Source organism: Furipterus horrens, unplaced genomic scaffold, assembly GCF_987537825.1.
Source record: "Furipterus horrens unplaced genomic scaffold, mFurHor1.1.pri manual_scaffold_5, whole genome shotgun sequence".
NCBI lineage: Eukaryota > Metazoa > Chordata > Mammalia > Chiroptera > Furipteridae > Furipterus > Furipterus horrens.
The window spans coordinates 40,323,864-40,339,361 of NW_028327175.1; the positions used below are offsets into that span (position 1 = coordinate 40,323,864).

Here is a 15,498-nt window from a genome sequence, read left to right on the forward strand (position 1 = left end):
GACTGCTTGAGAGGGCTTTTCCCTTTCGTTCCTGTACTATTTATTGCAATGGAAACTAGAATACCAATATTTTCAGGACTTTATTAAAAGTGTAATACTGACTTTTCCCTATGTCTGAAGCAATTCGGGTTTGAAACTTGCCAGTTAATTGAAGTTACACATAAATCAATACCAATTTGGAAAATTTTTAATTGCAATTTTCCAAATAATGCAACAGACTGGCCCAATTTTACTCTCTTAAAAAAAAAGCTGAACTAAAATTTATCTCAGGAATGATCTCTGAGGCAAGTGTATAATAAACATTCATTTTTATTTGTTCTTTTCCCCCCACTCGTTCTCTACCAAAAAAAAAAAAAAAAAAAAAGCAGGCTGTAAAATTTAAATCATACAAGTGTCAAGAGTTCTTGCAAACAGGCTGCTTGTTTGACTTAAAAATGTTTGACTCTCCTTTTAAAGTTTTCAAACTTCTCTCCCTCCACATGAGCAGGTCTGTTGTTTGAAGTAAAGAAAGTAACACTTTTATTGTCAGGGGGGTGGCAGGGGGAGGGCATAGGACAGTATTTGGCCAAATCTATTTAAAACAAATATTAAAAACTCTAGATCCTCCTAAAGGTAGTAAGGATGATGTCTCACTACTCTTGTAACACCAATATTTTTTTCAGTGACATACAAGTACACCTGAAAATACAAATTACATAGGAATCATTGTACAGTCTTTATGCCTGGGAAAAGATATGTTCACAAACTCTAATAAGAGTGAAAATGCAAAGTAAATTTTATGGAAGAGGTATCAATGATGATTTTAAAATACATAGGTGTTATTACTTGAGGAAAAGATAGATCATTTCAACAATTCCACTTTGAGGAACCAAGTGTTGAGTGGACCACTCTAAACCTAAATTATTTCAAATGTACATATATCACAAAACTTAAGTGTGATGTATTCACTGCTCTGAGGACACTAGTCATGAATCAGAAAGATTATTTAACAAGTCTCCAGTTCTTAAGATGATTTATCCCAATACCCTAAATGATAACATTCTCTACCGAAATGAGACAAAAAGGCAGTAAAATATGGTTAAGCACATGTGTTCCACACAGTAGTTATGACTTGCTCAAAAGAATGGCGTTCTAAAATTTATTTTGATTTTCTTAAACTCACTCACTTGTGACCAATCTCATGTGCAATGGTAAAAGCTGAACCCAGGCCAATGTCTTCATTAATGCTGCAGCTCCTTTCAGGCTCACACATTCCAGCCACAGAGGCCAAGCCTGAATAAACAGAAGGAGACACAAAGGGTCAAGCCAAGGTGTTTCAGTCTTAAAAAGCCCATACTTATAAATGCCTGGATTCTTTTTAATAACCTCCATGCACAGAAGGAGCAGTTGGCAAAAGGTTAACTTTCTAGTCATTTGCAAAATCACTGGGGGGAGTTTCACTTTGCCGGCTAGACATTAATATTTTTTGAACTGCAGTCAGTGCTGGAAAATGTCTAGACTAGGGGTTAGATTTATAAATTTTACTTCTGGTAACTTGGGACCACCTAGTAACTTGAGCCAGAGGAGGGAATTCAAGAAAGCATTTCTATTTTAACATTCTTTAGGCTGCAGAAAGCAAAATATATCCACATTATTTTTCTAAAGAGATCTGTTTAAGTTTAGTGGGTTCATAAAAATATACAAGCAACTTTTTAGTTACCAAAAAAAGGGAATCCCAAATGGTTTTTTAAAATGACATTTTTATAAAAACAAAAATGAATGATGCAAAAGAGGAAAAGGAGAAATGTTAAAGATGGGAGGTTGTTGCATATTTTTAATCGTTTGAAATTAGCCCTGATAGTGATGCAACAACTCACTTAGTGCTGTAATGGTAGAAAAGTCATTCACACATTCAGTGCAGTTCACCCTCTCCCATCCCCCTTCAATGCATTAGAGTTTTACTAATAAAGAAAAACTATGGTGTTAATTCGCTGATACTAGTGAAATGTTATGTTATTCAAAGTATTCTTCTCCTGGGAATTTTAGTATGTAAAAGTTTTAATATTTACTTCCAAATAAATATCATGCTCTGTGAATTAGCATATAACTTTAAAACAGGTCTTAGAAAAGATAATCTTCATGCAGAAGATAAAATGTCATGTGTTACAAGGAAACAGATGCCGAATCATACTTAATGCACATGGGGGTGAACGTTATTTAGAAGAAATTGAAGGAAAAGTAGGAAAAAGTTTTATATGTTTGTAGTCTTCTATCATCACCTAAATATTAATAATTATCTTCATAACAGAAGCGATTTTAATCCAAATCAATGAATATTCATTGAGTGCAATAAATAGTGTTCTGTGCTAGGTGCAATTCCCCAGTTGCACTAGTTCGGAACAGTAAAAGCTATTTAGTTCATAATTTTACTGACAAGAAAGCTCTAGAAATTGTTTCTCTGGAACTTCTAATATAAAATAGCCACATAATAACCACATTGGAACAGATGTGAGGGTAGTGCTGGATTTGCTAATAGACTGTTTACTTTTCCTACTGTTTTATGTGGAAGAGGCAGGAGGTAGAGAAGAGGTTAATTTCTGCCTCACAAAGTTATTATAAACACTAGTGTTTCCCTTGTCCTGCTCGTCCACTCACTTACAAGTCTTGGGACCTGAATAAGAGCATGTAGAAAGAGGAACTAGTTGGGGCAAGGTGGCTTAACATTTTTGGTTAATCAACAATATTTAATAAATGTTACTTTCAAACTCCACCATGAGAAAGAGAGAGAGAAAGAAAACAAACAAAAAGTTTGCCATATGCTATATAGTCTTAAACTACTGGGTTCAATAGGGTCTGTGATATGGGAAGAAAAAGCTACTTGAAACAATTTGTGTTTTGAGCTTTATAAAATTGGGTTTAAAAAAATATTAATAAGAATAATTATTGTTAAATTAACATTCTTATATTTCTCTAAATATGTTATTCCACATATTAGGTTTTTGTTTGCTGCTGTTTTTTAACTGAAAATGTGCCATGTGGCTGTATTTTTTAACTGAGAATTTTCAATTACTTCCCAAGGTGTATTCACTTGCAAACATCAATATACTTTGTATCTGATATAAAAGCATTAGTTCTACTAAAAGAACAACTTAAGGAAGAACATATTTGGGAAATAATAACTACTACTTTTTGAAAATATAAAGATAAATCTTAACTAAAATATAAGAATAATTTAAACACTAATGCATTTTCACAACCCCCCTCCATTTTCTGTATTCCTATAAAGTTGAAGCTGTCAAAGTTCATATGTGTGATTGTGTTAATAGGGGTTTGGTTACTATTTGGGTCATTTAGATTTCCTCAGTTTGATGGCCACAGTTTGCACCCTTAAATCTACTCAGCCAAGTTAAAATTGGCCGTCAGAGGTACTAAGTAAGCAAGAGAATATATAAGAATCAGCATAAAAACCAAGATGTAAGTTGCCAGAATGACCAGTCAAAAAGAAAAAAACCTGATTAATTCTGTACTGATATTATATTTTCCACATAAGGTCAACACATATATACATATGTAGCTCATTCAGTTTCCACTAATGAGAGAGTATAAAAAATAATTTACAATTATTTATAATTTGGAAATTTTACACTGGGCTTGAAAATGCATTGACATGCATTGATTCTAGAAATTAATAAACTATAAAAACTTGAACACATTATTTTGAAAAATATAAAAGGAGAGGTAGGGTAGAAAAATACCTCAAATCTACTTCGGCAAAAGTGACAATAAAAGTACTAGACAGTGTTACTACTAATTTTCCAATGAAGAACACATCTGAATGTAAGTAATTTATATTCAAAAAGCAGAATATGATTTGTATACATACACATAAATACACATATACATACATATGTGTACATATTTCCTCACAAAAGCTCTAACTTGTACCTTCTTTGAGGCTTAGTGTCTACTGTATTTAAAATTAATTAAGCACTTAGAAAGTGCTTACAGAATTTGAATAATATAAAACTTAAGCTAAACAGTATAATTTCCACATTAAATAATAACAGTTGTTCGTTTTTTATAATACTTCTTCACTAAACATCTTTATATTTTCTTACTTAAATGATTTTAACAATACCCTTGTAACATAAGGGCAGATATTACTCCTACTTCATAAAGAAATTGAGTTACAAAAAGCTAAATAAACTATAAAAGGTAATATACTGAAACTGTCCGAGCCAGTCATCTGTTTCCAGTTCAGGGTCCCTTCCATTGGATTACATTGGCCTTGTTAACCTGAAACACTGCAAATAAAATCTTTTTGATGTGAGCTCTCTAAGCAGAGAGCTTTTTCTGCATTATGCTTTTTAACTATCAAACTTCTCCACTGTAATACTCATCCTTGGCTAATTGGGATTTCTCCTTTAGCCATAAACCCTGAGGGAAATGAGGTAGAAGACTGGAAAGCAGGTAAAACCATCAAGAGAAATTTTAATCTCTGAAGAGATGATTCACTGAACTCCCCAGGAAGTTGGTTAATATTTTTCCCCCCACTTCTACTTTAATTTGATCTTAAAAAATTCTTCTCAGGTGAGTAAGAATAGATTTTACAATTATTCCTTTACAGATAAGAAAATTGAGACACGGAGAAACTAAAGAATTCACCTTCAGTTGCTTAACTTCTGAGTCTGTAAAAAGTCTCTATGACACTAAAAAGAACCATAGAAAAAGTTTCTGTTTCTTAAAATAACTATTTGCTTAATAATTCAGTCTACTTGAAAGCTACCATTTCCCCCCACTTGTATTTGCAGTTAACTTTTACCAGTATAAAGTTATGATCTGCAATATAATTTAATTTTTTAAATGCTACAATATTAGACAAATGCTTTAAAATATAAACAAATGATGGGGGGGCACTCAGGAAATATAATCCTGTCTTCTCTACTACTGTCTGTAATATTCTACAAAACTGTTTGTTTTTTTTGTCCAGGTACTAAAAATTTCCCATAATATCTTAATTTATGGGGATATACTATTTCTACTAAATTGTACCCTTCCCCCTCCAAAAATACTGTTCTCTATGCCTCTTCTTTAAGAATCTCCAAAGTTGTTTTTTTTTTTTTTTAACTCTCTCCTCTTTCCTTTCCTAGCCTAAAATTTGAAGATACTGGTTGCTTTCATTTGCTCTCACACTTCTTGGTATTTTTGGAAAATACATTACAGAGATGGATTCTGTGAAAATGAGTGGCAACTTTTGACTTCTCATGATTGTTTGATGATTTTTAATCATCTTCTAAGTTGATTTTAATCATCATTCTACTTCTTTCCTGGTAAGTGACACATCCACAAACATCAGGTTTAACAATTTATAGGAGTAATTTCAGATGTGTCAGAAAGGAAAATGACCAAATTAATAATGAAGAGGAAAGTCATTGGGCCAAAGAGACAATATTAACTATCTTTCCTTCATAAGACACTTACCCAGTGTTCCACAGGGCTTATTTTTATAAGTGCAGATATCATATCTATAGAGGAGAAAAAAAGAGATAAAATTTGTAATGTGATCAAATTTGTAAAATATTTTCATATAGTCATCACATTTTTTTTCTTGGAGCTCTGGTTGTCAGACCACAACCAGTGCAATTATGAGCAGCCAGCTGGAGTGTTGGCATTTTCAGCACCCTGGGGGACACCGCCGGCTGACTACACTCACAGCTCTGGCTACAAGCCAGTGGGACACCTGCCAGCAAGAAAGAAAGGTTAAAGTGGATTTTTGTAATTGCAAGCTCCATAAAACCATCTACCTTGCTGTTTGGAAGCTAGAATAACTTGTCTGCAGATTGCTACTGCTTCTACACAGAGCAAATTGGTAGCTTTTTAATCCCAATCTCTTTTGAACCTGCTAGAATATTTTTTTATTATAGCCACAAATAGTATTTTATACTTCTGAGATGCAGGCACTATTTACTGTTCTTTCCACTGTGTTAATTTAATTTTTAAAAAACTAGAGCAATAAAGCAAGGGGTATAAAATTGGTGTTGCATAGTTTTCCTAGTTGTATTCTAGCAATTTTGCATAGTTAAAATGCAAATATTCAAAGTGATTTTATAAACACCTAAACAAATAGCTCACTGGGAAGCTTTCCTAACATTGGTCAGACTTATTCCAATGCTGTGTTCATTACAATTCAATACAAAAGATGGAGTTCATAAAGTAATGTTGTATATTTTAAAATATGTTACATTTAGAATGCTAAATCAATATTAATATAAACAGTTATTTTTAAGCATTTAAAAAATATCCTTACAAATTTATTTTTAAAACCAAAAATACACAGTTTCTAACATGAGAATAAAAAATAACTTTAAAAAGACACTTTTTATTTGCCTTTGTTTTAGGCTAGAAATAGAAAGCTTTTTAGTTACAGAATAAGATTTCACAAACGGCAGAAAAATCCAAGTTATAAAAGTTCTCTTTTACTGTAAATAAATAACGGTTATAGCCCACTTACTGGGAGAAGGGGTTAGTAATTAATCCTCTAATCAACTCTTTTTTTTCCCCCCTCTAATCAACTCTTCATCTTCATCTTGTTCAAACTCTACAAATGTGTCCTTACATTTGAAGAAAGGGATTTCTCCTTCGCTTGCATAACTTTTCTATTTTGACATTCCACACTTATACTCTCTCTTCTCTTGTAATTGCTAAAACCAACAGATTTCAGTATCTGGTACACTCTTGAATGTAAGATACAAGAGAGAGTACTTGGTGTATTTACCAAAACACCGGAAAGTATATTGCGGGTGTCACAATCAATTTATCTTGCAATCATAGTGTGTAATGCCTATGATGTTACATAGACACAACCCATTCCAGCTGTCTTTAAGAAAATGTAAACAAAGACTTTTCATAAAGGGTAACCCAAATATAAATGTTTAAGCAGAACCTAGTTCCAAATCCTCAGCTTCCACATGTGCCCTTTCCTAAAACTGATCTGTCTGAGAATGCACCTGCAAGCCACCAATTTATCTTTCCTCTTTTGCCTTCATAAGTTCCCTGTTTCTACTTTACAGAAAAAGAAAGCATACTTCTCACCCATCCCAAACCTTGTTATGGCATATTTCCCCCTGGGTGTACAAGTCTACTGAGCATAATGCAAAAGGATAATTCAAGAATGCATGGATCCTGGGGGATAATCTCTTATAAGCAAAGCAAGAAAAATTGAAGGGTGTAATGCTTCTTTTATCCTGGCAAGTCTCCTGCTTTCTACCAGTCTGTCTGACTGCTTATAAACCAGTCTAGATATCCATCCCACAATTAAAATTCAGACATGAAATGGTTGTCCTGGAGTGTATTTACATATTCATTTGATCTAAAAAATAAAGTCAGGCTTGTTATTGACAGACAATATGTCTGATTTACCTAAATAGTTTGGCAGTTAAGACTGACTTAGCCAATTAGATTATATGGCAAACTTGTTTCATGATTCAATGAAACAGGCATCTCCAATGCTTTGACAAAATTTATTTAAGGCATATATATATATCATATAATATGTTTTTAACTGTAGCTACTTAAGCTTATGATTAAATAAGTATTTCAGATATCAACTTTTAAATATGCAAAGTGGTACGTCATTTTTCAAAATTATCTTAGGAGGCAAATTAAGCAAAAAGCTTAAAGACCACAGACAAATACAAGTTATATTTTCATGTCATCGTAGACTTTTCTCACCTCCTCTCATTGCTCTTATTTTGCCTAAGCCTTTCATGTTATACTTCTAGTGAATATTATTTCATTCTGTCATAACTAACCAAAATACTTGCATAAAGGCTTAAGCCAACAACAAATAATGCAAACTAAAACATTTTAGACTAAGATAATTCTGTTTGCATTTTCCTCAGTTTCCCCCAAGCCTCTAAAATGTACTTACAGAATCCGCTATAGGATATTCTATAGGGAAAAGCCATGCCATTCCTTGTTGGCTTTTGCATTCAATTCACACTGCATCCTTCCCTATTCTTTATTCAGAGGGAGAGCAATTATTGCTTTCTATGCATTATTTTTAGTACCAAATACTGAAGAGCAATGTCTTTACGTTCATTCTTTCAAATGTGGTTTTGCTTGGTGCCTATTATATGCCCAGGTATAGTGCCATATAGTAGAATCTAAAAATAAATAAGTTAGTTGTGGTCTATTTAAGAAAACACACATAGGAGGTGAGTTATAAAATAACTTGGAAAGATGATTAAATAAATAATAAAAGTTAAACTTGATACAGTAGAGCCAATACTCGTTAGCTATTATAATGATGGTCATTGCCATAGTCGTTATATACAAAATCCTATGGAAATACAGAGGAAGGAGTGATTTCACAATAGCAAACTAGGAAACATTCATTTAGGACATAACATCTAAACCAGATTTTTAAAACTTAGATAAAACAGAAGAGTACATGCATTCCAGGCAGAGAACAGAATAATCAAAGTAGCAAGGTCTGGAAAGGGCAAAGTGTATTCAGGGAACCATGAGCAGTTTAGAGAGGCTGAAACATTGGCTGTACAGAGTAAAATATCAGAAAATGAATTTAGAGAGTTGGTATTGTGGGGTCAGATTATTAAATACCTTGAATGCCAAACCAGATTTGTTTTTTCCTACAGGCAAAAGAAATTTAGAATATAGTTTGCAAAATAGAAAAATATATTTAAATATGTTCATGTAAGTACATACACAAATTAAGTTTGTACTCAGATAAACGTCTGAGAGGATTACAGTGGATATCTAAGGAAGAGGTGGGAGAGTAGGGAGAACATAATTTTTGTTTTATTGTATACATTTCTATATAACCAACATTTAGTCAGAAAAGCGTTTCAGCTATGCCTGTCTCTGATCATCAACACAGAACAATTGATAAGTAGTCTAATGAATGTTTAGTAAATTTTGAAAATGTATTTTTCATTAAAGAAAGAAATTAGTGGTGTTCCAGATCAATAGATTGGCCAAAATATTTCCAAGGCACTCCCCATTCTGCATGAACACGTACAAGGACCCACCAAACTTCGGAGGCTGCATACTTAGGTAAAGCATCTGAGATCTGTCTTGTGTGTCCACTCATTGGTTTGGACGATCATGGTGCCAGATGACAAATATAAAAGTAACAGAATCCTGCTGTAACATATGATCATGTTCATGTTCTTATTCAGTGCATTTTTCATGCAAAGTGTTATCAGAGCACCTAAATAACAGAGAGCTGGAATGTCAAGCCTACAAACATAGTATGAACTATTTTGTACCCCTTTGTTTGTTTAATAAATATTTGTATGCTTAATAGAATTTGACCTAAATCTTTTCAGTGTAACTGATAGCAATGCTCACTTACCCTAAGAATCTCCCTGACCACATTAGCTTAGGTCAGTGTGAAAATTTGAAACAATATAACTTCCTAATACATGGACAAAAAAACATGATAATAGTACTAAGAAAAGTAATTTATACATGGTATGTCCACCATGGTATATACTTATAAAAGATTGCTGTTCTTTAGGCTATTCTTATAATCATGAGCAGACTTTAGCCATGTACTAAAAACTTTACACAGTCTTATCCATGTAATTTATGGATATCAAAATTTATATCAAAATTGAGAATGACATATCTAAAAATATCTAAGTTTTTTTAAGGTAAATTTCCTCAACTGTGCTGAATTTCCAATTCAATATAGAACTGACTAATACAAATATTTTTCCAAACATTGCTTGTGCGTGCTTGCTCAGCATTGTGTTACCTGTGCATAATAACATGATCAGCTTAAGTTCAAGGTAATCATTTGAGATATCTTTTAAAAACTAAATTGCTTTAATTCATTTACTTTCATATTTTCATAAACTTATGGTTCTTTTATATATTACCTTTTTAAAAATTCCTTTGCGTGTGTTTTTCTTATTCCACCCATTTTGTCATTCCAATTTTCCTTCTTTTTCATGTATAAATCTGATTCTTTCCAACAAACTATTCTCTTTGCTGTCAGCTCCGTATTTCTACAGCTAAGAATCTTGAGAAATTATCCAATTCAAGCTATACTACACTTAAATTGCGATTTCTCAAATTAGGCAAGTATGAACCATCTTATTTCAGCTCCTATATATAGCTCCTGGTCTTCACACTGTTTACCTTTAAGCATCATTTTTCAGCATTATGGCATTTAATCCTCACAAGTCTCACACTGTACCCCTCCCTTTTTCATTTTACCTTGGATCAAGTTCACTCTCTATCCGATCAACTTTATCTGCCCTCCTATAATTGACCTTATTTTCCTTTAAACTTGAGCCTCTTCAGGAAAAAACTACAAAGAAAAGTAATGCAAAGAATCTTGTTTTATCCTAGAGATAAAATTGGTGTGCTTTTAGGACTCATCTTGCTGTAGTACAAACTGAAGGAAGGACTAAGGAAAAGTTGTTCCCCACTGCCCGCTCTCATCACCCTTTAAACAAAGAAACCTCTAAAAAATCTTGACTAGCCCAGATGTGGCAGGAGCTCCTAAACTTAGGCTTTTGGCTAACAGCCCTTAACTTAGGCTAGGCTAAAAGCTACACTGGAATCCTAAAAAGTGATAGGAAAGCTGAAATATGATTAGAAAAGGTCCTCTGGTCTCTGAATTTGGATAGAAAAACACCTTATCACTGTTACTTGTTTTGTTTTGTTTCCTTTTCTTTTCATGAAAAAATAAGAAAGGCCCCTGGGAAGATATAAAAAGAACAAAGAATCATGATCTTGGGGCACCTACGCAAAGCCAGGTACCTGAAGAAAATCAGGGTTCTACTTTGGATGAGTAGATGCATGCCCACATGGTCACACTGCCTTACCCTAAATTCATAATGTATGACTCCAATCAAAGTCAGAGAGGTTGGTTGAATATCTGTTACTGTAACATTGGTATACTTTTCTGCTGTGCATACTTGTAACTCAAATTTCCTAACAATTTTTGGCTATGCATGACTATCAAAAGGAACTGACCAAAACATATAATTAAGTTCCATTTTAAGGACTGCAAAATATTGCACTACCTTACAGTGATGAAATACCTGGATGGTTTCTTAAAACCTTTTCCAAAAACTACATTCCATTCTTATGTAAGAGCAACGGTCATTACAAAGAAGCATTCCTTTCAATGATTTAGTTTAAAAACAGAATGAATCAAATTCTCCACTTTGCGACTCATTCGTTTAACACTGAGTCACAGATTCAGTTCCAAACCGAATGTCCTAGGCACTGTGCTGTCTCATTTAGTTCCCTCTGATGTGGTGGGGAAAGCAAATGATAGCAACACAGCAATTTTCTGCTTTCTTTACATGCACTGAGAGGCACCAGGTTTATAAAACTTTTTTCAGTTATAAAACAATTGTAATAAAATAATGCAGGAAAAATTTACTTAAACTCAATATACACAGGAATGTTTATCACTCTTCACGATAAATGAAAAGAATTATAAGACCACTTGTCTTAATTTGGGCTGCTGTGACAGAATACCATGGACTAGGTGATTTAAATGACAGACAGTTACGTCTCACAGTTCTGGAGACTGGGAAGTCCAAGACCAAGGTACTGGAAGATTAGGTGTCTGGTGGGTGCCCACTTCCTAGTTTACAGACCCCCACCCCCTCCTGTGTGTTCCCATGACCTTTCACTGGCGCTTGCTCATGAGAAGAAGGTTCTGGTGTCTATTTCTTTCTAAGTAGGGGACTAATTTCCTCAAAAGGAGTCCACCATCGTGATCTCATTTAAAGATAATTATCTACAAAAGGCTCCATCTCAAAATACCGACACATTGGGGAACAGGACTTCATTAAGATTTTGGAGGAGGAAACAAATATTCAGTCCATAACATTTCACCTCTGCCCCCAGCCCCAAACAGAACACATTTATTCCATCCCAACAACCCTAATCCATTTCACAAAAGCTTAACTCATTTCAACATCAACTCGAAAGCCCAGAGTCTCCTCCAAGTACCGTCTAAAACAGATATGGGTGAGGCTCTAGGTACAAGTCATCCTGAGGCAAAATTCCTTTTTAGCTGTGAATCTATAAAACCAGCCAAGCTATGTATTTCCCAAATATAATGGTGGAACAAACATTGGATGGACGTTCCCGCTCCAAAGGAAAAAAATCAAAAGGAAGAAAGAGGTGTGGGGTCCCAAGTCTACCCAAAAGTGAGCACAGCCGATTCCATTGCATATTAAGGCAGGAGAATAATCCTCTTTGGTTGATGCTCTGCACTCTGAACCCACTGGGGAAGCAGCGCTCCCCACGACTTCATAGGGTGGCCCCATCCCTTCAGAGGCAGCAGTGTGATGCCCTTATGGCTCTCTGTGAGGGCCCTCCATGACGCTCTGCAGGACAGCAATCCTGTCCTTTGAAACCCAAATGGAGGAAGGCTTGCATCCAAGGACACACACTCTGGGCTTGGGGTGGGAGGAGAAGCTCAGATGATTTCTGAATTGTCTTTGGGATCCTTCTTCCCTTTATTTTGAAGGTGTAATGCATGTTCACAGCCTTATTTTAGTCCCTCTTACTTTCTCTCCTTTAGTCCAGGTTGACAGTGTTTCTCCTGGTATAATCTCATCTCTATCGCTGCCTCTATTCAGATGGCTGATTATTTCTGCAGCTCATACCCACACTGAACTCCTTATCAGATATGGTCCATCAGTCACATCCTTCATGCTCTCTTCCGAACATGCTTCCTCACTTTTTGCAATATAAACAGGGCAAGATTTTCCAAATCTTTAAATTCCTGTTCTTTTTGCTCAATAATCCCTTTCTCAATTCATTTCTCTCTTTTCACATTTTACTATAAGCAGTCAGGAAGAACCAAGCCACTCATTCAACGCTTTGCTTAGAAATCTCCTCAGCTAAATTAAATATCTAATTTCATCCCTCACAAGTTCAATCTTCCATAAAACACTAGGACGTGAACATAATTCAGCCAAGTTTTTTCTAGTTTATAACAAGAACTTTGTCCATTGTCCAATATATAACATAATCCTCGTTTCTGACCGAGACAGCACCAAAATGGCTTTATCATCCTTATTTCTACCAACATTTTGTTCACTTATTTGTATATTCTATAAGAAGATGGAAACCTTCTCTGCAATTCTCCTCTTTTTATTTTTCTGAGCTCTCACCAGACCTGCTTTTAAAAGTCCCTTCACAGCAATCATGGCTTTTTCTAGCCTGCACCTCCAAATTCTCCCGGTCTCTTCATTATCAAGTTCCAAAGCTGCCCATTTTCAGGTACTTGTTACAGCAGCACCCCGCTTCTCAGTACCAATGGCTGAATTAGCAGCTTGGGTTTCTATAACAAAACACCATAGAATGGGTGGCTTAAACAACAAACATTTATTTCTCATAGCTTCTGGAGGCTGGGAAGTCCAAGATTAAGATGCTGACAGATTTGGTGTCTAATAAAGGGTCTCTTGCTGACTTACAGATGGCCACTTTCTTGCTGCCTCCTCACACGTGGAAAGAGAGGGATCTGTTCTTGTCCTATTCTTATCAGGGTATTAATCCCATTATGGGGCCCCTCTCTCATGACCTCATCTAAAGCTAATTAGCTGCTAAAGACCCTGCCTCCTAACACTATCACATCAACATCAAGGTTCCAACATACGAATATTAAGGGGGGGGGGGGCACAACCATTCAGTCCATAATACCAAATAAATAGATAATTTGGTTCATTTTATGTACCCCACTTCACAGATTACACCTTTCATAGTATTCTTTTCTTTATCTGAAAAAAAGTTACTTGTTGATATTTTTGAATGCCTAAAACCTAAGATCAACCATGTATGTATTATCTGAAGAGGTGGCATATCTGTTATTATTATTTTGTTAACATCTTACACAATAGTTTTCAAAGATATGTCAGAGTCATTTGCTTAATAAATACTAGTACTTTTAGCCACTAATTCCTGTCATATGTCACAGGCTGCCCATGTTTTTGTTCATAGAGTAAACTAGAGATATACCATTGGTTTGCAAAATACCTCTGTGGCTATTCATATCATAATATGAGTTTTCCATTCATCCTAGTAGGGTATTTCTATTGGGAAGCATAGCGATAGTAAGCCAGGAATGTCTTTGCCCTTGGAAAATTGTCCCCAAACCATTCATTGCAAAATATTTATCTAGCTAAGATTGAACATTCCATATATAAGTTATAAAAGCCTACCAAAACAGGTTTTCACCACTTTGTAATCATAAATAATCTCAATTCAACAGATTATCATATTTGCCCTCTGAGACTTTCCTCATTACTATTTCAATCTTTTTCCCTTTCCTGGTTAATGAAGTAACTTCCTGTTTGTTTTGTCACTAAATCATAGTATATTTATTTACAATAACTAAATTGATATTATACTTTTACACATTCACAAAAATGGGATGTTACATTGTTTGCATTTTGCATTTTAGTTATCAGTATATTTTGAACATCTTTCTACCCCAGTAGAGACATATGCACAGCAATTTCATGGCTTTATCAAATTCTACTATATGGATGCAGCAAAATTTATTTAAATAATTCCCTATTGTTAGAAACAAATTGTTTCCAAGTTTTCTGATATAAATGTAATCACAATGAACATCACTAAGTCTTTACATATTTTTGTCTGACAGTTTTCTATTATGAATTCCTAGAAGTGAAACAATTTAAGAATTATCATTCATATTGTCATGATCTTGCTCCTGTCCATTTCTCTAGCCTTAGTGGAAGCTTCTGTTGCCTCTTTGCAAACTCAAGCCATAATTGCCTTCTTTTGATTCCTAATATGCCATGTTTCCTCCCACGTCATGAACTTTCACCTTCCTATTCCCTCCATCAGAAATACTTATCTACCAACTCCACTCCATTTGCTAGGTTACTCTTACTACTCTTCACAATGGTGAATGCACAGGGAGTCCCAAACATGATGAATCCAAAGAGACCCACCCCAAAACACATCATAATTGGAATGCCAAAAGTTAAAAACAAATAGAGAATCCTAAAAGCAGCAAAAGAAAAGCAGTTAGTTACCTACAAAAGAGCCCTAATAAGACTGTCAGAAGAAGAAGGAAGGAGGCGATGACAAAAAACAATGACTATGAGTTTTCTGGGATTCTGATCCTTGGGATATTTATATTTCTCGTCATAGAATAATTAAATGGTCTTCAGATTATGATTAAGTTTTTCATATGGGTTAGCTACAAGGAAGAAAAGTGTGCTGATTATGCTTACTTGTTATTCTAGTCCATTGTCAGGTATATTTTTCATTCTAAATTAACAATGAATGGGACATTTTGATTTCACATAGATCAGTATCAAGAGTTTGGTTAATTTTAAGGGTATCTTTAAAAACAGATCTGCATACTGACAAAAACAGGTATTGAAATATCCAAGGTTAGAGTCAGGTTCTAGAGTATACAAAGTTCACCTAGTTAATAAATGCCACCCTGAGAAATATATTATCTCCTTTAGGGATCAAATAACA

The 15,498-nt window shown here is 34.5% G+C and overlaps 1 protein-coding gene across 2 annotated transcripts in view; it reads right to left on the bottom strand.

Annotated features, from left to right (window-relative positions):
* ADAMTS6 (ADAM metallopeptidase with thrombospondin type 1 motif 6) overlaps positions 1-15,498 on the bottom strand; it is a 247,161-nt gene that overhangs the window by 145,495 nt on the left and 86,168 nt on the right. For both annotated transcript variants that reach the window (XM_090276311.1, XM_090276313.1), the window contains exons 8-9: positions 5,461-5,504; positions 1,167-1,272 (exon numbers count right to left, since the gene is read on the bottom strand). In XM_090276311.1, coding sequence (XP_090132437.1) covers positions 1,167-1,272; positions 5,461-5,504 — 150 coding nt within the window. The remainder of the gene's footprint in view (positions 1-1,166; positions 1,273-5,460; positions 5,505-15,498) is intronic.